The sequence below is a fragment of the Lutjanus erythropterus genome, chromosome 2 (genome assembly GCF_056507025.1).
Source record: "Lutjanus erythropterus isolate fLutEry1 chromosome 2, fLutEry1.hap2, whole genome shotgun sequence".
Taxonomy (NCBI): Eukaryota; Metazoa; Chordata; class Actinopteri; order Lutjaniformes; family Lutjanidae; genus Lutjanus; species Lutjanus erythropterus.
In genome coordinates this window covers 5,973,400-5,998,593 of record NC_139318.1, presented here as the reverse complement: position 1 = coordinate 5,998,593, position 25,194 = coordinate 5,973,400, and the positions used below count along the sequence as shown (strand labels likewise).

General features: G+C 39.5%; 1 protein-coding gene across 1 annotated transcript in view; it reads left to right on the top strand.

The window, feature by feature from the left end:
- The window catches only part of hdac11 (histone deacetylase 11), a 53,197-nt gene that overhangs the window by 14,484 nt on the left and 13,519 nt on the right, over positions 1-25,194 (top strand). Inside the window, exons 6-8 of the mRNA XM_084743938.1 lie at positions 3,106-3,148; positions 14,926-15,002; positions 17,854-17,916. Of these exons, the coding sequence (XP_084600064.1) occupies positions 3,106-3,148; positions 14,926-15,002; positions 17,854-17,916 (183 nt within the window). The remainder of the gene's footprint in view (positions 1-3,105; positions 3,149-14,925; positions 15,003-17,853; positions 17,917-25,194) is intronic.

The following is a 25,194-nucleotide window of genomic DNA, read 5'->3' as shown; positions in this document are numbered from 1 at the left end:
CAAATAAAAATGAACTATGGGCATTTAGATTTCTCAGGCATTGAGTATCTATAGAGAGGCAGTCATTTCCAAACTCCTTTGCTGCAGTGGATTTTATCCCTGTAATTCTGTCAAACACTCACAATTAAAATGTTTAATTTATAGAAGAGGCGCAACACAATAGCTTCATTTTATTTCCTATAGAAATGTGGATGTGATTATGTTGTCTTCATTTCCACGATCAGTGCCTCTCTTCCATGTAATGTCTCGAATGATCTGGGCTGAGTGTTTGTTGAGGAATAGTTTGTGAGTTTCCTCCCGCTAAAATTCTTGATTAATCTTGTCCTCTTCATGCAGCTTACGTTGTTTTCAGTGGAGCACGAGGAGATGCTCTGAGCCAGTAGTCTTGTTATGCAAATGGAATAAACAGGAAACTAAAGTCTTCAGACTTAGACGTGCATACAGTGAGCTGATCATTATTATGCAGAGGCACTTTGTGTGGTTTCCAGTGCATACAGTTGATACAATTACAAATGAATCAGATCCAGTATCATGCCAAAGGTCTCTTCCTGCAAAGAGATGCATTCTGGGTCTGACGGTTGATGGAGTCATGCAGAGGCAATTAGAGGGCTATAGTAAAATATGCCTGGCACTCTCATGCTTGTTTTCTGCAGACAAAGTGGAGTGTTAAAGCCGTGTCCAGGGTGTGTGCATACATGCTAATGTGTGTTATTACTCATCTATTGCAGAGCCGTATTGGCATTTACACAAAATCTCCTCAGCTCGTATCTCTTACCCTCAGGCGTCCAGGAATACCTGGCAGAGAAACACGCTTTTTCATTCGAAAGACAAATCTTGACCTGCGTTTGAAAGAAGCAGCTGCATGTAACACAATTCCCAGTAATGAAAACAAAAGGCATACAGTTTGGATCCTCCTTGGGATTTCCTTGAATATAGCTCGCGTGTCTCAGTTATTTATTTTGCGATTTATCAGATTATATTTTGGCTATATATCCTCCAGAACTATCTAGCGGTTTGAGGTTTTTGGACAGTAACTATACTCCAAGAATGTCCTTTATTTGTGAAGTGTACTAGATAAGCCCTCAGTGGTTTCTTAGGAGAATGAGCCAGTGGAGCGACCGGCCCTAAATAACCCCTTCCTCATGCGCAGCCATGCACACCAGGATTAGGTTGATCAACATGCGAGACAAACACGGCCTGTGTCTCTTCTCTCATGAAATATGTTGTTAGGAGTAGATTTAAATCAGACAATGGCGCTGTAACAGAATTCTCTGAGGAACAGTCAGATTGTCTATTATCATAACCACACATACATGCTAACATTTACATTTGCATTTAAATGAATAGTTTAGCTTTTGGGGGAAATAAACTTGTTTACTCCTTTTTAGAGAGTGAAATGAGAAGATCTTGGCTCTGTCCGACGTGGAAAATATCCCACTGTACCAACAGTTCTAATGCCGTCTTGCTGTATTTACAAAATGTATCTGTTTGTTGGTTGACCGATACAAGAGCAGCAACGTACAAAACACAATTTTGGATTTGATGGAGGATTACAGGATGGAACTGTTTCCTGAAGGATTCAAGGATTCATTTAATAACATTATACAACACAGAACTGTGCAATGAAATTAGAGTTGTAGTTCCTTCATAATACACACAAAATAATACATATAAGGATAATTAATTAAATTCAGAATGGAATAAGGTAAAAATATAACACAAAATAATATATACATACACATGTACACCCAGGAAATGCAATATGGTGATGATAATATGGTTGACATCTATTCATAAGCATACATAAGCATCATAGATGTAAAAACAGGGAGACCTGTGCCAGAGTCTTGTGTGTTGCATCCTGTCAACTCGGAGTGCGACCCTCTGCAACAGACCACGAAGCTGTATAAGATGTGGTCACAGCAGTTTGCGGTCTCCTGTTGTTTGGCAAACCAGTGTCCTACTTTGTCCTTTCATTTTCCTGACTGGACATAAGCCAGGAGCAGCCTTAATTCCAAGCTTTAGCGTGGCCTTAGCCGCTCACCTCTTCTCCTCCTGGCGTGGCCCACAGCGGTGCGCTCAGGCTGGGTAGTTGAAAGATGCCGCGTGCCAGGTCTGAAGAGAAATGCCGCTGCTACCAATATAACTGAGGGTCTTGGGTTCACCTAACTGGGCAGGTTTCATAAGAATTCAATTAACAGAATATGGAGACATAAGGTCCATGTCCAAAACACATCCAAAGTGGAACTTTGCCAATGACTCCTGCCTCACGGCAACACTGAGGGGACCTGAAATACAGAAGACTTTTAAATCACACAGTTATGATGGTAGAGGGCTCAGTGGTTGATGACTGTCATCCATCAGGGATGAACTTAAGTAAGATATCATTCACCACTGGAAAGCTATCATAATAATGATTTTAAACATACATCAGTCCAAATGTGAACGCACTGTGGACAGAACCAGACCAGCTGGATAAACTCTCAGTACTTCAGACATGATGATGGTATCAATCATCTCATCTCACTCTTTCAAAGTCAGCAAATGAACATATTTCCCAAAATGTTCAACTACTTCTTTTAGCATTTATTTGACTATCCACAGTGATCTACACTGCAGGCTACAAGCTAAAACCTCTAACTTTAATTGTACACCACTGCTGTGATCTCAGCAGGGTGGGGCGGAGGGGTTTACAGGCTAAAGGTCAAATCGCCAAAGGGCTGCGAGGAAAAATGTAAATATGCCTCCGTGCTGAAATCTGTAATTACATTTTCTTTTAATCCAACAGAAACATCCAGAGACCTCCGTGAGGAATTACTTAATGTTTCTTTTTGTCTGTATGTAAATTATTGAACAGCTTTGAGTGTGCCCTCCATGGCCAGAGGTCAAATTGGAAAAACTAACAGCAGCTGCAGTAACCACAGATCTGAATGCACTGCCTTGAGATATATTTCTAATTCCATGAAGAACTTCATGTTTTTATTTGTGTTTTTTCAGTGAACATGAATCGGTTTATGGTGTGCTACTTGTTGATTGTTGAAAGGGTCTTATGCATACATCTATGCTGACATTAAAAATTGAAATTAAATATTTTGTCTTCCACAGGCAGGAAAACTGGCTGTTGAAAGAGGATGGGCTATAAATGTAGGTAAGTGAGTTTCTAGTACAGATACACATAACCCATAAACAGACCAATCCTGCTGCAGCTGGTGGACATTTAAATCCCGATATGTGAGAGTGACCTACCTGTTACTGTCAGTGTCCAGCCTCATCTCTGACACAGGATCAAGATGTCATCATGGTAGTTTATTGGTCATTATACAACACAGGGTTGCACAATGAAATATAAGTTGTAGTCCCTCTTGATATAGAACTTAAAGTATATACAATAGAATAGAATAAAACAGTATATACAATAATTTATAGACACCATCCATTCTTATTTCATTAAATTTCAGCAAATCATATCCCACCAAAAAAATAAATAATTCAAAATTATTAACACCAACACTCTAATTCCAAATTTTTTGGCAAAATTTTATTTATATTTTATTTATTTATATATATTAAATATTAATCTGTATCAATTTTGTGAATTTCTAAACTTGCTTTGTGTTAGAAAACACCCTTTTCCCAGACAAGAATTCACAACTTCAAACAATTAAAAAATGAGTTAAAAGTCTTAAAAATCTAAAACTAAAAACACCCACTGATAACATAGGTATAAAAATGTGCTTTTAAAATCATCTTTCTTTTTTAAAGAAAATGTTGGCCCTTTAAATTTGTGTTTCAGATTTCCATTGACTTTTTAACTGCACAGGGTGTCCATGGGTCCTTAAAAAGTCATAAAATGTTTAAAATGACATTAACTAATAAAAAGGCTTTAAAAGGTAAAAAGTCTAAATTCTGTTTCAGCAGATATTAAATATACTCTCTACTATCTGCTGAATTCTGTGAATATGATCTACATTTCACTCCAAGACCAAAATGCCTGTACATTTAATCTTTGGTGAAATCAACAACAGCTGAATTTAAATCCCTTTGTCATCCTGTTACAGATTGTTTTTCTGATTTGTGTTGGCAAACTTAGTCCCCTAGTGACCATCATGTAGTGTCTGTCTGTATGACATGGAGGAGTTAGCTACTTAGCTAACCTGCAGTGCAAACACTCTGGTGTCTGTGGGTTTACTTTCTACCTAATTTAACCATTTCTCCAAGGCCTGCATTCAACATTTTATCTCCAGTATTTCAGAGTCTCATTCATGTCGTTGCATCTGTCTACTTGAACTGGCAATTTGCATCGCATGGTCCTCTGCACATTTCTCTATTCAGAATATAAATATGAGAAAGGATATTGGCTAAATAATGTGCAGGAAACATCATGGATAAATAACTGTCCAACTGTACCAATATTAAATATAAAAATATATAAAATAAATTGAACCTGTAATAAGTGAGGCAACCATCAGTCCAATCTAGACAAGAAAATCGATGAGATTATGACAACGGAGTGTTTGTAGGATAAACAAGACAGGATGAAGTTTGTCTGTTTATTTAAAATCTATGTACTTCTAAAATTATATATATGAACTACAAAACACAACAATAATGTGACATTGGTCTATGTCACCCATTACCAAACTTAAGAATGCCACAAATCTGAAAAGCATCCGCAGTCCACCCAAACCCTTTAATCACAACCTCGATCGACACACGAGATTAATGGTACCAGTGATGAGATATGTTCCAGTATTGATGTGACAGGCTACCAAATATAGCACCTGTCAAAGTAGGTCAGATAAATGAAGGATAACATTTTTAATGTAGATCACATGGCTTTATTTCATTAATTATAATATATATAATATATAATATTTTATGGTTATGTCAAACATAAAAAATTGCAACTAAAAAATGTTTTATTTAATTATTTTTCACAAAGGACTTTCGGCATGAAAGTTCTACCTTGATGTAGCCTCATTGTAGACTCTGGCTGTGAGACAATTATAGTGATTAATATCATTAAAGGCAAGTTTTTTTTTCCGCTCAAGTGTTTAAATCAATGTTCTTTAACTCAACCAGTTATTGTCATTTTGCATTGTAATTTTGAACTGACAATATATGTTTATTCACAAGAGTACGCCTATATTTTCACATTTAATCCTTAAAATTAATTTAACATTGGAACTGAAAAGTCTGAAAGAATTTAACTTGCTGACAAATGTAGATGACTTAAATGCAGACCATTCAATGTTGGCTGTAGGACCACTGAAATGAAACTCTATAAGCAGAAGTTGTATCGTTTTAAATGCATTTATTATTATTATCGTTTAGGCTAACTGAAGCGTCCTAGTCTGTGTTGGAGTCAGACTCCTCCCGATTCTTCTTTTTCTTTTTCAGTCCCACAAAACAGCAGAATCTTCTCCACCTTGTAGGCCTCTTTGTTGTTGTTGGGAGTTCTTCTGCTTGGACAGCAACCTCCGCCTGAGGCTCAAGGACCTGTGAATCAGGGACCGGCTCCTTCTCCTGCTCCATCACCTCCACCTTCAGCTCGGCAGTTTCCCGTTGGAGGTCCTGACCGTCCTTGTCCTCGGCCTTGACGTTAGCTGTGAGTGTGAGGTAGGCCGAAGTCGACCGTTTGGCTTGTGATCTGATATGCTCCAACTTTTTCGTCATCATCATCAGTGACATCTCCAACTCTGAATCCCTTTTCTGATAGTCACGGATCTTTTTCTTCATGTGCTGTCGCAGATGCTCAGTCACAGCCTTCACCTTCGCTTCGTTAGATCTCTTCTCCTGCTCCAATTTTTTCTTAAGAGTGTAATTTTTCCCTTGTTGAAACTTAAGCGCAATTTCATATATGAGGTATGAAACTTGAGCGTTTTGAAAATGTGCATTCTCAGCCAGCTGTTTCTTGTCCTTGTCCAGCTGGAGATTAAGCATATTTGTCGTAGCAGTGTTTTGGCCTGTCATGGTTGCCTCTTGAGCCACCCTGACAGCCAGGTTCCTAACTTCTCGTTGAAGTGCATCACGCTCTCCCCTGGCACTCTGCAGACCCACGTCCATCTCCTTCACCTGCTTATGGAGGGACCATATTTTTCTGTCTTTGTTCTTCAGCTTTTGAGCGAGCTCTTTGACCTTTTCTTCCTGGTCAGCGGTGTGTTTCCTGACACTTTGGAGCTGAGCCTTCAGCTCCTCCACTTGTGAAGCAAGTGCCTCCATCTGAGTCTCAGCTGGGTTAACTTACAGATGCCAAAATGCCTCCTCTTGTCAGGGTGGTGATTTGTCTTCTCCCTTTTTGAAGGTGGATTCAATCTTGTTGTGTCACTCTGATGAACAGGTGCTGTCTAACAGGTCTGTATCTGATGATGTTTGTTTACTTACGATTTGTCTCCAGAGAAACTGTGTGTATATATAGAGCAAATGGAACTGTTTCAAATTCCACATATAACAGAATGTATTACACTTTTTTTTTTCAATACTCGATTCTGATTGGTCAGTTATAGCATTCTAAGGTTTTATGTCTGTATAGCAGACCTTTGCTATGTGTAGCAGACTGTTGCTATGAAAAACAGACACAGTTCTGATATAGACTCTGGACGAACAATAAAATCATTTTCAAATTTTTATTTTTCTGTCAAACTGTTTGTTTTTTCTTTTTGGTAAGTAACCATATAATAGGTAGGATAATCTACAATTGGCAGGTTGTTATTAGGGATGTGCGCGATTAGTCAACTATACTATTAAACATCGCCACCCTTGCTAGTGGGCACCAGAAATATGAATGACTGTTAATGAATATGTTATTCATGTACAATGCAAGTTAACTGCTGCCTCTAAGCTGTTAAAGCTAAAACCCACAACCACTGGATGCCATGCATCAAAACCTCCCCTATTATTTTCTATGGACAAACCCCAGACCTCGTGAGACTTCTTACCACTGTCCTATTCCCAGCGTCACCGTGCCTGGAAAAACAAAAAAAAAAACCTTTTACCCCTAAAAACAGCTGTTCAGTGCTTCAATATAATGTTGGCCCAACTACAGATGCTATTTACTTGTGTGTTTCTTGCTTGTCACTGTACTTTCAGCTGTTCCTTCTGTTCTCCAACTCCACTCTCTGCCTGCAGCTCTTCTCTCCCTCTGCTCGCTTGGCAGCTCAACTTCCTTGCCTTGTCTTTGTCTCTCATGTGTGTAGAACAATGGAGAGACCAGAGCCTCTTTTCCATACACTTGTGCATTTTGTCTTGCGGCAGGGATACATATCTCAGCGCGTCCGAGGTGTGTCTTTTAGCTCATACATGGTTGGCTTTAGTCAACACTGGATGTTTGACTTCCTATAAATTCTTCCACGTGAAAGTCCCCCATTGTTTTGTTATGTGAAAGCTTCTATGATGAAGCAGCAAACTCAGGAGCTCAACGACGACATGACGGCACTACTCGTGTCATGTTACGTGCTGTTTTAGCCTTTATGCAGGTGCCTGCCTCTGGCCAGCGCTGCAGCTCTGTCAGACAGCAGCCCTGCTCGCTCAGCACATATGCCCCGATAGCCCAGATGTTGTTATCAGCAAAGTTGGACAGATGACAGCTTGTAAACAGCACAGTTTGTCAGTATTTTGATGGAGAAAATGAAAATAAGGTTGAATGTGGGCTGCGCCAGAATGAACTGGTAAATAACCACTCGACAGGAGCAATGTGTAACCACATTCAGCACAGACATGGACATTAACCTGCAAACAGAACAGGCTGCTGCTAGCACTGCTAACGTTAGCCACACTGTGTGTCAGGCTGGCAGCTAACATCACTTCTGAATGAACGTCACTGTGATCTTGTTTGGTCTGAAAAGGTGAAGCATTTAGTGAGTTGTTGTCTCGTTTTGAAGGATGATGCACAATGTACGTGTTGCACAGTCCAAGGTGTTGCACATTTCAGCGGCATTTAAAGCATGATCTGGCTGATGTAGAATGTGATTAAAGGCTTCAGATGACTCTGACCACAGGCAGTATTTTTTCAGATGAAGTTTAACATTATCAATTTTAAAATTGAAATTTCTAAATTAAAATTTTCATTTAATCGATGGGGAAATTATTCACCAGGAACATCCCTAGTTATTATTGCGAAATAAACCCTGGATGATGCAGGACCCTGATGCAAACCTGTCGGGGTTTATCTCACAATAATAAAGTAACAAGAATCAATGCAAAATGGTCATAAATGTTGTCTTCAGCCTGTCAAATGTGGAGATTTTCCACTTTTCTTTGTTTATTCTTATACTGAACTGAAAATCTTTGGGTTTTGACCTGACAAAATAATTTATTTAATTTTTATTTAATTAATCTCATTTTAATTAGCATCACTGATAACACCTGTGTTTATCCTACTATTTCATGTCAAAATGGCTTCTGTGAAAAAGTCTATTGGCTTATAATGTGCTGTAAATAGTTCCAGGCACACAGCTGTCCAACTCAACAGATATTTGGCCGAAAGACGAGCATTAAAAAGTGTCATCAGTCATCAGTCCCATCTACACAAGAAGGTTGACTGTTTGTGAGCTAAATGAGACAGGATATGAAGACATTTGTTTATTTAAAAGCCATGTATAAACTGTAAAACAAAACCACAACAGCTATACAGTGACCTAAATGATTTTCAAACTGTAGAGAAATTGTAGTTGTTAAATATCAGTAAGGACAAGTATTTTTTAAGGTATTTGAGCAAATGTTCTTTAACTCAACCTCTTATTGTCGTTTTGCCTTACATATAATTTTCAACTGACAATATATGTATTTATATGTATTTTAGAAACATACACCTAAATTTTCACATTTTATGTTTGTTTTTGTTTTTTTTAACCCATAAAACAGTGGCATTAAATGATACACGTGCTGGCTGTAGAACCACAGAAATAAAACTCGCAGATATGCAGAAGTTTTATTTTTCAAATGCATTTATTAATCATTCGACTTATTGATGCTTCTTAGCTGTTGTTGGAGTCAGACTCCTCCCGATTCTTTGTTTCCTTTGTTGTTGGGAGTTCTTCTGCTTGGACAGCGACCTCTGTCTGAAGCTCAAGGACCTGTGAATCAGGGACCGGCTCCAGCAACTCCACCTTCACCTCGGCAGTTTCCTGTCGGAGGTCCTGACTGTCCTTGTCCTCGGCCTTGACGTTGGCTCTGAGTGCGAAGTTCGCTAAAAACTGATTGACTTGTGATCCGAGATCCTCCAACTCTTTGGCCATCGCCGTGTGTGACGTCTTCCTCTCTAAGGCCTTTTTCAGCAGATAGTCGATCTCTTCCTCCATGTGCTGTTGTAGGTGGTGGACAGCAGCTCTCACCTTCTCTGCAAGACATCTCTTCTCCTGTTCCAGTTCTTTTTGAAGGCTGTCAGTTTTTACTTGTTCAAACTTAAGCGCAACTTCATACATGTTGCATGAATATAAGATTTGGCATACCCGTTGTAGTTGAAAAGCCAGCTGTTCCTTCACCTTGCTCGATTGGCACATTAACAGGTTCTTCATACATTCGTTATGGCAGTTTGCAGCTACCTCTCGATCCAGCAGGTCTTTTAGGTGCTTAACTTCTTCTTGAAGTGCATCACGCTGTCCACTGGTACCATGCAGAGCCTGGTCCATCTCCTCCAGCTGTTTACAGAGAGACCATATTTTTTTATTTTTGTTCTTCAGCTTTTGAGCGAGCTCTTTGACCTTTTCTTCCCGGTCAGCGCTGTGTTTCTTGGCACTTTGGAGCTGAGCCTCCAACTCCTCCACCTCTGAAGCAAGTGCCTCCATCTGAATCTCACAGTCCAGCAGCAGCTTGGCTAACTTGTAGGTGCCCAATCACCTCCTCTTGGTGATTTGTCTCCTCCCTTTTTGGTGGCAGATTCAATCTTGTTGTCTGATTCTGATAAACAGGTGCTGTGTCTACAGGTCTGTATCTGATGATGTTTGTTTACTTATGATTTGTCTCCAGAGAAACTGTGTATGTATGGAACCATTTCAAGTTCCAAAGATGGATCAAATACCATCTCTGCATTTCTGACTACATCTTTGAATCATCGCATTGCAACAGAGTATTTACATGAGTTAAAGAGAGAATGGTTACCTGTGGAGGAGGAAAGACTATAAACAAATCAGTGATCACTTTTACTATAGTGAAAATCAAGCCTTGCTCATGTAACTATTGTATTTTTGTTGTCATGACAACATCACCAAAACAATGAACATAATACTGATGGGACAGTGTTTTCTTTTTAAATTGATACACATGCCTCAAGCTAAATAGATCATGTTTAATTGTTTTTTTTTTACCTTTAAAGGGATAGTTAGGATTTTTTGAAGTGGGGTTGTATGAGGTTGTATGTGTATTTTCCTACAGTAGATGGAGGTCAACATGCCCCCACTTCTTAGCTCCCTACACCTTCTGGTGGACCGGATCAACAGCAAAAACATATTTTAGCCAACTAAAAAGATCAAAATGAATTTTCTCTCTCCAAAAGCCACCAGACGTATTTGAAGAAAACAGTAATTTTACCTGACAGGACACGGGAGTTGCTGGTCCACAGCTGCATCGATTGGTTAGTTTGTTTGTGTTATTCTGTTCTGATTTACTGAAATCAAAGTAGTACACAAACCAATTAAGGCATCGTGTAGGTGTCTGACCATCATATCATGTCATGTCACATGTTCTCTGTTCACACTGAATATGCAGTTGACAAACATATCGTGCTGCTTGTGGACCCAATTGCATCTGAATCCATGTGCGGTTATTGTAGTTTGTTTCAGGTCATTTAGCCGCTGTTCCTATGGTGGCAAGTTTGCATACATTACTCAACTATAACTGAGCACGCAATCAAATGTCAGACTGACTTTATGATCATCATGTTGAGAGTATTACGCAGGTGTCAGTCCACATGAAGGCTGTCTGTCTGCATCACACTCATCAAAACACCTGATTGGTGCTGCTTCAATTGCTTGAAAAATGGCTTATTATTTTCATGTGAAAAGTGAATATTTTATCGTTTTTATTTCCTCATTTGGAGGAAAATAGGGTGGGAAATTATGAACAACCACCAGCCAAATGCTGGTAAAACATGAAAGTGGGTAGATTTCAGACACAAAATAATGAGTATAATGATGAAGGGTAATTTTTGAACAGTGGCTGGCAGATGTTCACATTATGAACATTGTGGCTCCTATCAGCTCTGCTTTGAGATCAAACTGGAGAAGTAATCACTCAAGTAAACAGTGGTTGAGTACTTGCTTCCTTGTTAGTACTTTTTAAATATAAAATGCATTTTATATTGTAATATTTTGATGTCTCCTACTGGAAATTGGTCAATTACTTTGATAAGCCTTCTCCCTGGTGATCTCCCTCCAGCCAGCTGCCACTTTATTTATTTATTACTGGACTTTATTGGTTTTGAGGAGATATCTAATTTCTCATTTTAACTTCATGATTGAACCATTTTGCAGTGTGCCTGACACAAGCAACAGGAATAAATAGAAACAAGGCTTCCGACAAAAGTTTGACTCAAAACGCAGCGCATTGCATTCATGTAGGACAAGGTGTGAGATGCTGTTTTTGCTAAAGGAGCCTGGTGGCTTTAAAGAGATGGATATGTGGCTTTGATAATGGTGGTTTCCCATTAAAAGAGGCTTTCTGAAGGTGAAGACCCACTACTATTCAGTCCAAAAGGGCAGAAGTTTGATCTGGAGACAGAGGTTCACATCCTCCATCCTGGTTATGGTTAGGTTTAAGCTACTTAGACATGTTAAACTTTGGGAAAGAGAGTGGTTTTGTTTAAATACTGACAAAGTCAACACATCCCGTCCCATGCTTTAAATCAACATTGTCTTCAGTGAAATAGTCTTTCTCTAACCTGCCCTCAACCAAGTAGTCAGTACTTCAGCCAGGAGTGGCTATTGTGGGAAAACAACTGAAATACAAGTTTTATTTGTTCTGCAGACTCTCTCAGTATGAACACTTTACACTGTCTGAATATAAATATGATGACACATTCAATATAAATGTTTCCCTATTAGGTTAATTTAATGTGTCATCCAGACAGCATTACATTTCATTTCTTAGAGGAGGTTTTTTGCTATTTATTAAAGGGTAACTTAAAAGGTATTTTTCAGCCTAGACCCTACATTCCCCTGTTTTTGTGTCTTAGTGACTAATGGGAACAGCAACTTTTATAATTGGTCCAGTATTGAGCACCACTGCTGCAGCCGGCAAAACGGGCTGAATTGTAATTCTTATGAGCGATTGTACACTGTCAAAGTACATCCGTTATTGCTTGTTTGGCCGCTGACAGGCTTAGGATGTTATGGTGCCTGACAGCATTATGGGAGGAAACCCTGTAGAGATAAACCATTTTTTAAGCGTAAGATATGATTTGTTTAACCAGAACCAGCCTTTTATTGCTCTCGCCAAAGCCACCAGACGCCATATACCTAAACAGTAATTGTATTATCATAAAACATTCAAACAGGAACAAAATAAAACTTACCAGAAACATTCTGACTCATTTCCACTGCTCCAACAACCTCCAACTGTGGTTATTTGCTGTGAGCATTAGCATGTCCAGCTAACTAATACTAACTTACTAGCTGCAGTAACATGGGTTACATCAAGACTGGTTATGTGTGGGGTTTTAGGAGGAGGATGAGGGCTGACGATGATGCATGTCCTTCTGGCTTGTTCTCTTAGGTCTAAGGCGGGTCAGCTCAGCTCTTATCCTGGCTCTTTTCCTGAGGCAATTGTGGTCCAGCTGGTCTGGCTGGGTGACCGTCTCAAGGTCCACGTTACTAATCAAGTCCATGTGCTTCCTTTTCCCACTGTATTTCTGTCATCTGTCATACACATATGCCTGCGTATTTCACCACTTGACCAGTGTTTGCTGGGATGTAAGCTAACTTTAGCCCTAGTCTTTTAGTATTAAAAGACTTTAGCTAGCTACACTTACGAAATCTGCCAGCGAGAATCATAATTTAAGCTGGAAAAATCCACCGTCATCAGCTAGAAATGAGTGGAATGGAAGACCTTGTGTTCAATGGTTACCCCCAGTTTCGATTATCTGCCACCGTTATCACTGTTAACTGTGGAGTGCAGGTAGGGAAAGCTTGGCAGATGTAGTAACAGTAACTAAGAAGGGTGGGGCTTAGTGAAGGGTCGGTGGCCCGTTAGGCTTAAATTCCAGCCTAGCTTGTGGCTGCCAGCTGCAGCAGCCTCACTGAATACTGGACAAATACAAAAATTGTCATCCCTATTAGGCACCGAGGTAACACTTTAAGTTAGTTGTACATTTGTTCAATTCTGCAGAGGCAGGGTGCTGTTAGATGTTATTTTATGCCTAAATAGGCAGTTTTAATAAGAAAATAATAAACTGGATTTGGGGACGACACAATGACCAGCAGCAACATTATGTTTATATATTTTTTTTTTCTCCCACATGTCAAAAACAGAAGAAAACTCTTGCCTTACAGCCACTGAGGGGGTGAACTACCTCAAATATAGGGGGCTTTTACATCACAATGTTACACTGGTATAGTACTCAGTGGTCAATGACTGTCAGCCATCTGTGATGAATGAAGGCATTATCCATCGGCCCAGCCTTAATTTAAAAAGTAAGCCATGAATCAATTAATTTCCTTTCATTTCTTGAATCAGCTAACATTAATGCTGCTCATTCCCAGGAAGTCAATTCTTTCAACCAATCCGACAGCATCCAATCAAGTTGCAGGAGAAAATCGTGAAGAACTAATGTTATGCTGCAGGTGTGAAAAAAAAAAGATACTAAAGATTATTTTGTCAGCATACAGAAACTACATGAGGGTCAACAAAGAATCAAACAAATTGCAGTATGCAAAATGTTCTGGTCAAAAATTACAGAAGAGATGCAACAACTTCCAGCTTCATTAGACATTTGAAGTTGCACAAAGAACATGACACAAGGCTCTGTTGTTAAAATGGTATCACATTTGTTGTATATTATTTGACTTATTTTAGCTTAGGACTTGTAACTTGACTTGGGTCTTGCTTGTCCTGAATGGGGACTTGACTTGGGACCTGAGTGCAAAGACTTGAGAGTCACTTGTGACTTGCAAAACAATGACTTGGTCCCACCTCTGGGAGTACACTATTTGAAAAATCATACTAATAGTAAAATGTTATTCTTTGCTGACTCGCTGCCATCAGTGGCCTGGGTGTTTGAGTGGGAGGTCTTTGGCTGAGAGGCCAGGGTCATCCTTTATTCCTCCCGCTTTGTGCCAAGCAGGGAACAAAAAAAAGCCGCATCAGACTTTTACTTTGTACCTGCTGCTTACTCAGCTACTTCACACCCTCTGTTGATGAATCAGGGGAAAAGATTGTTCTGCATCAATAAACAGGATTTTAATAAAGATATAAAGGCTATTCAAATGCTTCTGACATCTGCATATTGTGTGTCTCAACACTACGAGGACGTAGAGGCTTTATAAAAGACTGTTTTTGGAAGCCAGGCAATAAATGATGATCATATTTCACCCACCGCCTTACTGGCCTTTATTAATATTCTACTCTACACTATAGTTTAATTAACATGAGCATAGCAGGGCAGAGGGGACTATAACTCTTAACCTGAATGAATATCATCCCATTTTTTTTTTTTAAAAAAGGCTCTTCTTAGTCTTTCTCTCCATCCTTGTACCTTGCTCCTCTTCAGGCATTCTAGGAGCAATTGAACAGCCCCATTCTGGTGTCAATATACCCATTGTTGTACCACAGGGGAACGGCAGCCATTTTTATAAGCCACAATAAACTCAATAACAGCCTATTTTAAATCGGCAGTTATGGTCGTTTAGAATAATAGACTTCTAAAATGTGCAGTGACCTGCTCGGCTCCGCTAATGGCACATACACTGAGCTGGTGGATTTTCTGTTTCCCAGGAGGAGGTTTCCACCACTGCTCCAGCGACAGGGGAGGGGGCTTTTGTGCCTACGCCGACATCACACTGGCCATCAAGGTAAGACTGATGTTGTGCACAGTGTTAGCTCATTTGTAACAATCAATCAAGCACTGGCTACGCTTAAATGTAAGAGGAAACCTATAGACCTACTTCACAGCAGCCATATTGATATGAAATAGCAGGGTAAACACAGGTGTTAACAATAATACTGATTAAGGTCCTTTTCCATTTAGTGTAGCAGAGTCTTTTCACAATAGCAGCATCCTGAAACCTTAATAAGTGTCATTGATAACACCTGTGTTTACCCTACTATTTCATGTCAAAATGGCTGCTGTGAAAAAGGTCTATTTGTATTCAGTCAGAGTCAGACTATGTAACTGTTGAAAGAGGAAATAACACAGTCTTTCTCTTACAAATTAAAAGTTACATTCATAAGCAAGAAAACAATCCCTTGCTTACTTCAATACACTTTGGCTGCTTCAGTCTTTCTGGGTCTGGTTTGGCCTGTAGCTCATAAAGTGCTGCAAGGATGACTTTTTTTTTTTTGACCAACCTGGGAGTTAGCATCATACTGGTTCCCTTAACAAAAAGCCAATGGGATTTTTCCATTTGATTTTGGAAAAAAATGTTTTGTTTAGCAAGTTTTCCATGCGTTACAAGACATATCAGGATTGAAATAAGCAGTGAACACCATGTCTGAGCATTTCTTCCTCTGAAACTGCAGTGAGCAAGGGTGGTCTCAAAAAATGGATTCAGTCAGGCTTGATATATGATGTCATAAACCTAAAGAGCCAATCCCATTAATTGAGGGGGTGATGCTGTCATTAGCAGTGATGCCCAGCCCACAGGAGAAGTTGGATGTAGCAAGTTACTGTGATTAGTTCGCAGAACATAGAAGAAGCCTGGTGCAGCTAATTAGGGATCAGGGTGTTGGTTGAGGGGTTGAGGTCAGGGACTATTTGTATATTCATGAATCCTTTAATACTAAATGAAGGCAAGGTATAGAGCTATATGTAATCCAATTTAACAAGTAAAAGGCTAACATTAGGTTATAAACAAAAGAGACCAGGGTGGCATGACTCAACATCACCACCACAAAGTGACCATTATTCAGGGTGATGATGTGTAATGTCTGCAACAACCACTGTAGTCCCGTTTAGCCACCGTTGTTTTTAAGACACACAAAAGCTTAAAAATTCACAGGTGGGGTATTTACTGACATATTTTATGTCATAGAACAAAAGATGAAAATCTCTTAAGCTTGTATTAACTGCAAACCTTATTTCTGGCAAATAATAAAAAGCTCATTCAAAAAATCTGTTGACTTTGAGATGAGGGAACTGGAAGTGGTAATATGTGAACTCACTTGCATGTTTTAGGACTCATTCCTGTAGCACTCTGTGTGGCTGATGGTAGAAACTGTTGCTCAGAGGATAGCTTCACAGTTTTTAAAAGGAAATTTTGCCACAGGCACATATTAGCTTCAACTGAACTTTGGATCTGTTTTTGCAAAGAAAGAAGATAGCCCCCATCTCTGTAATTGGTTTCATCTCAAGAAGTAAAACAAGAAGATTCCATGCTGTGACTCACCGGGACATAAGTTTGTGGATGTATTAAGAGCACTGTATACCATATTCCAAGATGTGTCACATTCACTCCTAGCCTTCTACGATATTGGGAGCTCCAGACCCACAAAAGTTCTTGAATGTGATCATTTAACCCAAACCGCTATGTTTCCCTAACCAAGTGTTTTCATCCCTGACTTTAACCAGAGCGTTGTCACATAAGACATAATTAGTGGGTACAAGTCAAGACATACAAATGTTGCAAGAGATTTGTAACTCACAGGTTCCCTTGTAGATGTGACTGGGTTAGGTACAGTTCACACCCGATTGTACAAAAATGTCATTTCAGATGTAAAAAGGGGGCGGAAGTAGCTGAGTTCATGTGGACTTGGCTTGGGAACTGGAGGGTGGCTGTTTAAGTCCAGCTCGGACCAAAGTACCGAGTGTAGACAAGTAGCATGGAGAGATGCCAGCTCACCTCCTGGACACTGCTGAGGTCCTCTTGAGTAAAGCACTGATCCCTTTTCTACTAGGCAGCTCCATCACTCTACCATCTCCTAATAATTGCATGTGCATTTGTGTATTTAGGCCTACGTGCTTGTCAAAAATTAACAGTGAAAACACTTGTATTATTAAAAATGCTAAGCAAGGTCAACCAAGCCCAATTATCTCCAACAACAACTTAGCCAGATAGCTAATTAATTACCTTAAGAGTTGTCCTTCAGCCTATCAAACACAGTACTTTTAGTCTTTAGCATTAAGATATCAGCCACCGTTCAGCCAACGTTACAGTCTTGCAAAATAATTAATCTTCCATATCCTGCAGCTAATGAAAGCACACCATCAACAAAAGTAAAATGTTTGCATGCAGCTTTAATCTGAATCTGAGTATCACGGTTATTATGAACATTTCTGTCCTTCAGCTCAAATGTAATTTCATCTCTAAAGTATAGGTTTTACCTTGGAACCTAAAGATTTGGCTTTCAGGCTGTCAAACACAGTTCACTCTTTAGGCTCTTCACTGTTCAGTAAACGTTACATAGTCTTACTTTAAAGCTTTTTACATTAATAATACTTTGCAGCTAAAGTCATGCATTATGCAGACAGTGAGGACCGAAAAAGAAAGAAGTAAAATGTTTACATACAGCTGTAATCTGTTCAATGAAAGTAAAAGACAGAAAGAAATCTAACTGCTTCTAACAAAATATGAGTATCACCTGGTTACTGTGAACATTTCTGTCCTTCAGCTCAGATGTAATTTCATCTCTAAAGTATAGGTTTTACCTTGGGAATGTGTCATCTTCAGAGAAAAAAGCAAACATTTTTTTCCATTCATCTCTCAGTTTCTGTTTGAGAGAGTGGAAGGCATCTCCAGGGCTACCATCATCGATCTGGATGCTCATCAGGTGAGCCGATACCATTACCTCTCCCTGTGTCAATGTGCATCGCTGCTTTGGAGCTGACACTGATGACAAGATAACCCCCCCTTTTACCACCACACCAATCAATGAGGCTCCCTGTGGGCCAAATTGGTCCTTACTGTCATATTCAGTGGAATGTGTCTCAGAGCGTCTCCACTGGCAAACAGCTGAGTGTGTAGCAGCTCTGGATAATACTGGACCATCACTGGGTTATCTGCAGTAATGTCAGCTCCTTGTATGTTTGGGCTTGTTGACACTGTGATGTCTGTGTATTTGAACTATCTTTTTATGTGTGTGCATGTTTGAAAATATCTTGTCTATCTTTGAAATATCTTTTTGTTTTTCTTTAGTTTTTTATAGAAAGTATTGTGGTGTCATAAAAGGGCTGAAGTATGTTTTCTTTGTAATACATTTTATATGGCCTGTAGTTCACGATTTTTAAAAATAAGCTTTACTGAACTGAATGGATGAGAAGCCAAAAAGATTTATAGTCTTATGTGACTATCTATCAGGGATGCACTGATACGGATTCCAGGAATCAGTACTACACCCGGTACCACTTTACAAAAAATAGCCACTCAGCACACACAATTTGTTAAAAGACCTAAAGAACCAACATAACACAGAGTTCAAGGAGTTTGCTAATGCTTACCCTCTTTTCTTTGTCACACTGTCTTTATGAGCAAGAGACTCATTGTCTTCAACGTCATCCACTAATGACTGCAGTGACTTTGGCAACTATCTGTAAAATTCTTCAACAGTCCATAAAAAACTGAAACAAACTCAAGGAGTGCACCTGTAGACCGCAGCCGCTGTCCCGTAAGGCCCGCTGGGCGTAAACTAGTTGAATGCCTCAGCTAATTAAGCTGAAAACAAAGTAAAAAAAAATACTCTGCCACAAGTGTGTAACCCTTTTTTCTTAGTTGTTAGCGCAAGTAGTGCACATTTCAGCGGTATTCAAAGTACGATTTGGTGACTGTAGACTGTGATTAAAGGTTTCAAATGGCTCAAGTGTTTAAGTGTTTAAAGTTATAAAGTTTAAGTGTTTAAAGTTATAAATTAATAAATTCTGCTCATTTTTAACTGCTTTCTGAGTGTTTTCTCAGTGTTAGACTAGTCTAAATTAAATTAGCATTTAATTGACAGGGAAATTAGTTGCCAGGAACATCTGTAATAATATTGTTGTGGAATTATTCCTAATGAAATATACACTGTGTCCATAAAGTCTCTTTACAGTTTAACAAATTTATTACAAAAGCAAATGAATAGACAAATCTGTGGAAATTACCACAAAATAAAAAGTAGATATTGAATGTTTTTTTTGCCTCATTTAATACACCTCTATATGAGCACCATTAGTTGCACAAAGCACATCAAGATGGTACTTGATTTCTTGCCATGTTCACTGTAGCACAGCCTCATCAATGGTGGCAATGGCATCAGTGATCTTTTGCTTCATGTGTGAAGCATGAATGTGATTAAAAACTTTGATAACCACTGAGTACATAGAACAAATCTGATTAATATATCTCATCGATTGCTTTTGTAATAAATTTTTTTAAACTGTAAAGAGACTTTGTGGCCACCCTGTATAATGTACACAGTAAACTGCACAGCTTAATAAAGAACACAAAATTAGCAGACTATGGCTACACTAGCAGCAGGAAACAGCAACAACAGTTTATTACACTGAAAAAGTGAGGAACATCTGATGTAAAAAAAGGAAAAAAAAGAAAGTCATTGTAAGAACTGTAATGGCATGCACTCAGTATCTACAAGTATCCGAATGTAAGGATTTTTACTTTTATTTGGTCTAAAAAAAAGTGGTACATCCCTATGATCTGCAACACAAAACTGTTATCTGTGTCTTTGTAGCTTTGTCCTTACCTGCCTGTTGACCAGTGTGAATCTCGTCCACTGAATCAAATAAATGGAAGTATAATGTAATGTATGTCTTATAACATATCCCAGTACATCAAATGATAAACCAGAGCTTCTAAAATCAATAACAGTGTTAAACAAAAATGAAAATCTCAAAATATATCTAAGGTGTGTTTGATTCTGTTGAAAGTACAAAAAAAGTGTTTCACCCTTGTAGCTCCCAGTTGAATGTAAAACTGTCATTTCTGCCCTTTCTCTGACTTAAATTAAGTTATGCAAGCTATTTTTCTTCCTGTGTTGACTAGGGAAGCTCTGCACTCTTGACTTTCTCAGCAGCTCAGAAGTAAGGGTTTACTTGGAGCTATGCTGAGGGTTGTAACAGTTGTCTGTTCATCTTAGAATCAGTTTTGAGGTTTTATTGAGTCATTGTCATTTGAGCCAATAATTAATTTTCTAATAGCACATATTACAGATGAGAGGTAAACTGAGGAAAGGTGTATCCACTGGCATGTATTGTATACACTATACATTTTGAATTGTCAGAAAGCCTGTTTTTGCTGAGTGGCAGGTTGTTGAAGTTGGATTTAAAGGGATGGATGAGGGTTGCAGTAGCAGAAGGCCTGTGGTACCGCGGCACAAAGCTGCTTCCTTTGAGATCAGAGTATGTTTGTCAGACTTTATCAGCAACGCAGTGACGAGCTGAGCTAAGGCAGATGTACCATATCTGACATTGTCATAGTAGTAAACAAACCAAGAGAAGGCTTTGATGAGTTCTGTCCAGGCATACTGCAAGACAGATTTACAGATGAGGTGTAGTTTGATAACTGTCTGACACCAGGCTTCACTTTAACCCACTTTAAATAAACAATCATGTCAGTAATCTTTATTTCAGTTGAAGCAGGCCACGTGTCATGCATCCATCCATCCATTTTCTTCTGCGTATCCAGGGTTGGATCAAATTGGCAGCAAGTATTTCACATGTCCCTCTGCCCAACAACGCGTTCCAGTTCCTCCTGGGGGATCCTGCAGCATTCCCAGGCAAGATGTGTTGTGTAAAGTAATCCCTCCAGTGAATTCTAGGTGTCCTCCCAGTTGGACATGCTGGGAAAATCTCTAGAGGCATCCAAAAGGCATCCTGATCAGATGCCCAAACCACCTCAGCTGGTTGCTTTCAAAGCAAACAAGCAGCAGCTCTTAGGCCTGGATGATAAAGCAATACACCTGTCATCAATAGCAACAAGAAAGTAGTAATGAAAATTTCACCTCAATGCATTAAATGCAAACCACCATGAAATCACGAAACAAGTATGTCCCGGCTCATAAACAAAACTCATATCCCTTGATAATGGAGCGAGCTACACGTGACACAAGAACAGCCAATAATTTAACAGTCAAACTCAATATGTGCTCCCACCTGGGCTCATAAACAGCCAATCATATCCCTAGTTGCTACAAATGATGTGCAAAAGACAGCCTGTGTTGTTTGGTTGTCCCATTCGTCTGCTGTTAATCGCAATCTCATTTTTTCGGTTACCCCAAAGGATTGCCACCTTACCACGATGGTGGGGTTCATGTGTCCCTGTGATCATCAGGGATAGACATCAGGGTCGACTGCTTTGTAAGTTGCATGGCAAGTAATGGTAGGGAACTAGCCACCTGGCATTGCAGGCTGGTTCTAAGGATGTTGAGTGGAATTTAAACTCTAAAGAAAGCACACATAATAGTACAGACATTAGAACAAGTGTAGATCTACAGTGTTTCGTCTCATCATCACCACTTACTTATTATGTTTATGTTGTACAATATGTGCTTCCTCTTTGCTACGTCTTGTTTATCAAGTCAGTTAGTGGACTGAGCTCACCCCAGATGTAAGAGAATAATGACTCAACATTTTTGGAAGCCTGATTACCATATTTTAGCCTTACTTTGTGTTTCCAACATAATGACTTGTATCCACCACCAATTAACCCTGAGAACTGTGTTAACATTGATGATGTCTCAAGGTTCCCAAGGTCCGTGGCTGTATTCCAGGAATAGCTTTATTCATTTTGAGCTATGGCTCATTGGCAATGATGCGCCTTTACCTATTGACACAAGCAGGGGATCAATACAGATACTCAGTAAATAATTCATGAGAAAGAACAAAAGAGCAAATCTGCATGAAGGCATGGAGATAGGCCTGAAGTGCCCCTCTCAGCAGATAATTGGGCAGAGAGAAATATTGGGGATATGCAGTAAAATCCTAATTACAACCCTGAAACATGAGACTTGAAGGGCTCTTGTCCCCATATAAATTGAGATTATGGCCTAGACAGCTGTGTTGCTTATTCACCCAGTCAACAGCAAAACAGTAATGATCAATTTTAGGTTCAGTTTATAACAAGCTTGACTGGAGCCCTGCTGTGAAGGCATATTCCTAGCTGTCTGCTATGAGCTGTGTGTACAGTGTGAGCTGTGTATGAGTGATAAGAGCCACCCAGAGGATGATTTTATGAGTCACATACATTTTTATAGACCATCCACCATTAAATATAATACATTTACTATTAAGACAAACACCGACAGCTGACCTTTCCATCAACACTGGGTCAACAACCCAAACACCACTACTGCTTTAACTGTTAATGTATTCACTCACTTCTCGTGTACATTTTGATGTGGTGTTGATGTATTGCACTGCATTATTTTGTGAGTGTTTCTAATATTAGTCCCCTTTATTACCTCCAACAAGGAGGTCATCTTTCCAGTGCCATTAGTTTGTCTGTGAGCAGGTTGACAGAAAAAATACTGGCCCAATTGTCATCAAACTTGGTGGAAGGGTGTAGCATGGGCCAAGGAAGAGTCCATTAAATTTGGATTGTGTCCAAATGATAGGGCGGATACATGCATTATTGTTCACTTTTGTTAACATTGCGAGATAGGGCATTTGGCCTTCTTGGTGGAGGTTTGTGCTCTAGAGTGCCCTTCTAGTTAACATGTGGATGAGTAACAAATCAAAAACAACGGAAATGGAGTTCAATAGATCATGAAAGTAATGTGAATCCAATTCTGTGGCCTTCACAGTCACCACAGGCCAATATTTCAAAACCTTTAATCTAGATCAGAGTTATCCAGGTTTTGTAATATGTTTGTTATCCCAGATAAAAGTAATCATGCTGGTTTTGTCCTCTTTTTTCAAAGGCTTTTCAGATAGGATCGCTCTGATCCAGATACCACAACATCAGGATCACAGAGCAGTTTTTTGACAGGCCTCTGTTGGTCAAAATAACATTTCATCGACACATATATGAAAATGTTGAGATGTGCAAATCAATTAACACACACAGGCCAGAATTGCAGAATTTTCTGGGTCTGGGTAGAACCATCTCTGTTGCTGGATCCTGTCAGAGCGATCAGGATAATACTAATTTTTTGCATCAAAACTATCCTAATCTCTCTACCTGAGAGTTTTGATATACCCAAACTGTATCCCAATTTTTTAAGAACCAGGATAACATCTACTAGTTTTGAAATAATTCTGATATTCTAGATTAAAGGTTTTGAAATACTTGCCCTATTTCAACGCTGCTGATCAACTAAGAGAGATTTTGGAGTAACATGTTTAGGGCTGCAACCAATAATTATTTTTGTTATTGACATTTTTCAACATGATCTAACATTTTATGTACCAAACAACGAATTGATTAATCGAGAAAGTAATCATCAGATTAATCGATCGGTTGTTTGGTCCATAAAATCTCAGAAAATGTTGAAAAATGTTGATCAGCATTTCCCAAAGCCCAAGGTGACGTCCTCAAATGTCTTGTTTTGTCCACAACTCAAAGATATTCAGTTTACTGCCAGAGAGGAATAAATAAAACAGAAAATATTCACATTCAATAATCCTAAATCAGAGAATTTGGACAATTTTACATGTTGAAGATCCTTGTGGAAAAAACCCAAACAATCTCCATCACATCATTCATTCATTTATTCATCACAGCCACATGTTTATACCTGTATTGCAATTAAAAATGTAGACCTCCACATCTGTTGTGCGTTATTGTGGATTTGACAGTGACAGAAATTCCTCCAAGCAGATGGAAGAGAAACCTGCTGCCTTCAGGTGGCTGTAAATAGAGCAGAGCTGTTGACCTGCTCTGAGCTGGTGGGTGGCGAACATGCGAGACACACTCATTCTTGGCGTAAAGACTGCAGTATGGTCCACTGGATTGGCATCACCACACCTCTCCTCCTACTGGGGCGTACAGGGAGTCACCAAGATATCAAAGCAGCACAGTTGAAGAAATTACCTTGGGAATACACCGGTGTGACGCTGTGTTCTGCGCTCTGCACGGACACAAAAATAGAGCCCTCAATGTTGTCTTTGTGGTCACTCATCTGTATATTCAAAATGGAACATATTGTAGACACTCTGCAAAATTGTTTGGAATCCAGTCCAACAAACCAACCAGCTACAATCTAAAAGTGAAAATCTGTTATCTGACTGTGTAAATCATATATTTTTTTGGCCTGCCTCAGTATATCCTATATCTCTAAGTACATTAGTCAACTCTTATTACCACTGAGTTGAAGTCCAGATGAAATGGTATTTCGAGAGAAGTTAGTTTCCATATTGTGACATATTTTCGAGTGAAACAGGATAGGCAGGCAGGACATGACATTTGGAGATGGATTTGAAAATTTAAAAGTGGGCGCGTCGTAACCCAATGTACTATGCTGTTGTTAGCTAGTTAACTTCACCCCCTGGTCTGAGCCCAACTCCACCCACTGCATAGTTTTGGAAAATGCTGAAGCGTGGAGGGCGGTGAGGCCAAGGCTGCACGGGGCGACCACTAAAAGGAGCATGGCCTCATGACTACGTAGTATGTGAGGTGAGATAGCTGGTGGTTAGAGCTAACTAAACACGAACAGCTGCTATCAGACCATGTCTGCGTTAGAAACAGTGAGTCCGCTGGGGCATCGACCATCACTACAAAGCACATTCATGGCCCTTTGTGTCTGTGTGGTTAGGTGTCATCGGCTCAGACTGGCTGAGAGTGAGGCTCTCTGGTGTCTGTATGTTTATGGGGAATGTCAATATGGAGCCATAGCCACCGAAGTGAAGTTAGTTTTAAGTTGGATACTCAAGAAGACGCAGCTGAATTAACCTGTTGAATATCCAACCTAAAACTATTTGTAGAAAAGCTTGTCGTAGGCACCTGGACTTGGTAGAGTTCTAGAAGATGTTTCACCTCTCATCGGAGAGGCTTCTTCAGTTCTGACTGACTGGTTGGGAGTTCCAGGTATTTTACCTCTGTGGAGTCATTAACACCTTGAGAGCCATGTGACTCATGTACCCACCCTTCCCTTGAATGAAGCATTAGGTTCACCTGAGTGAAG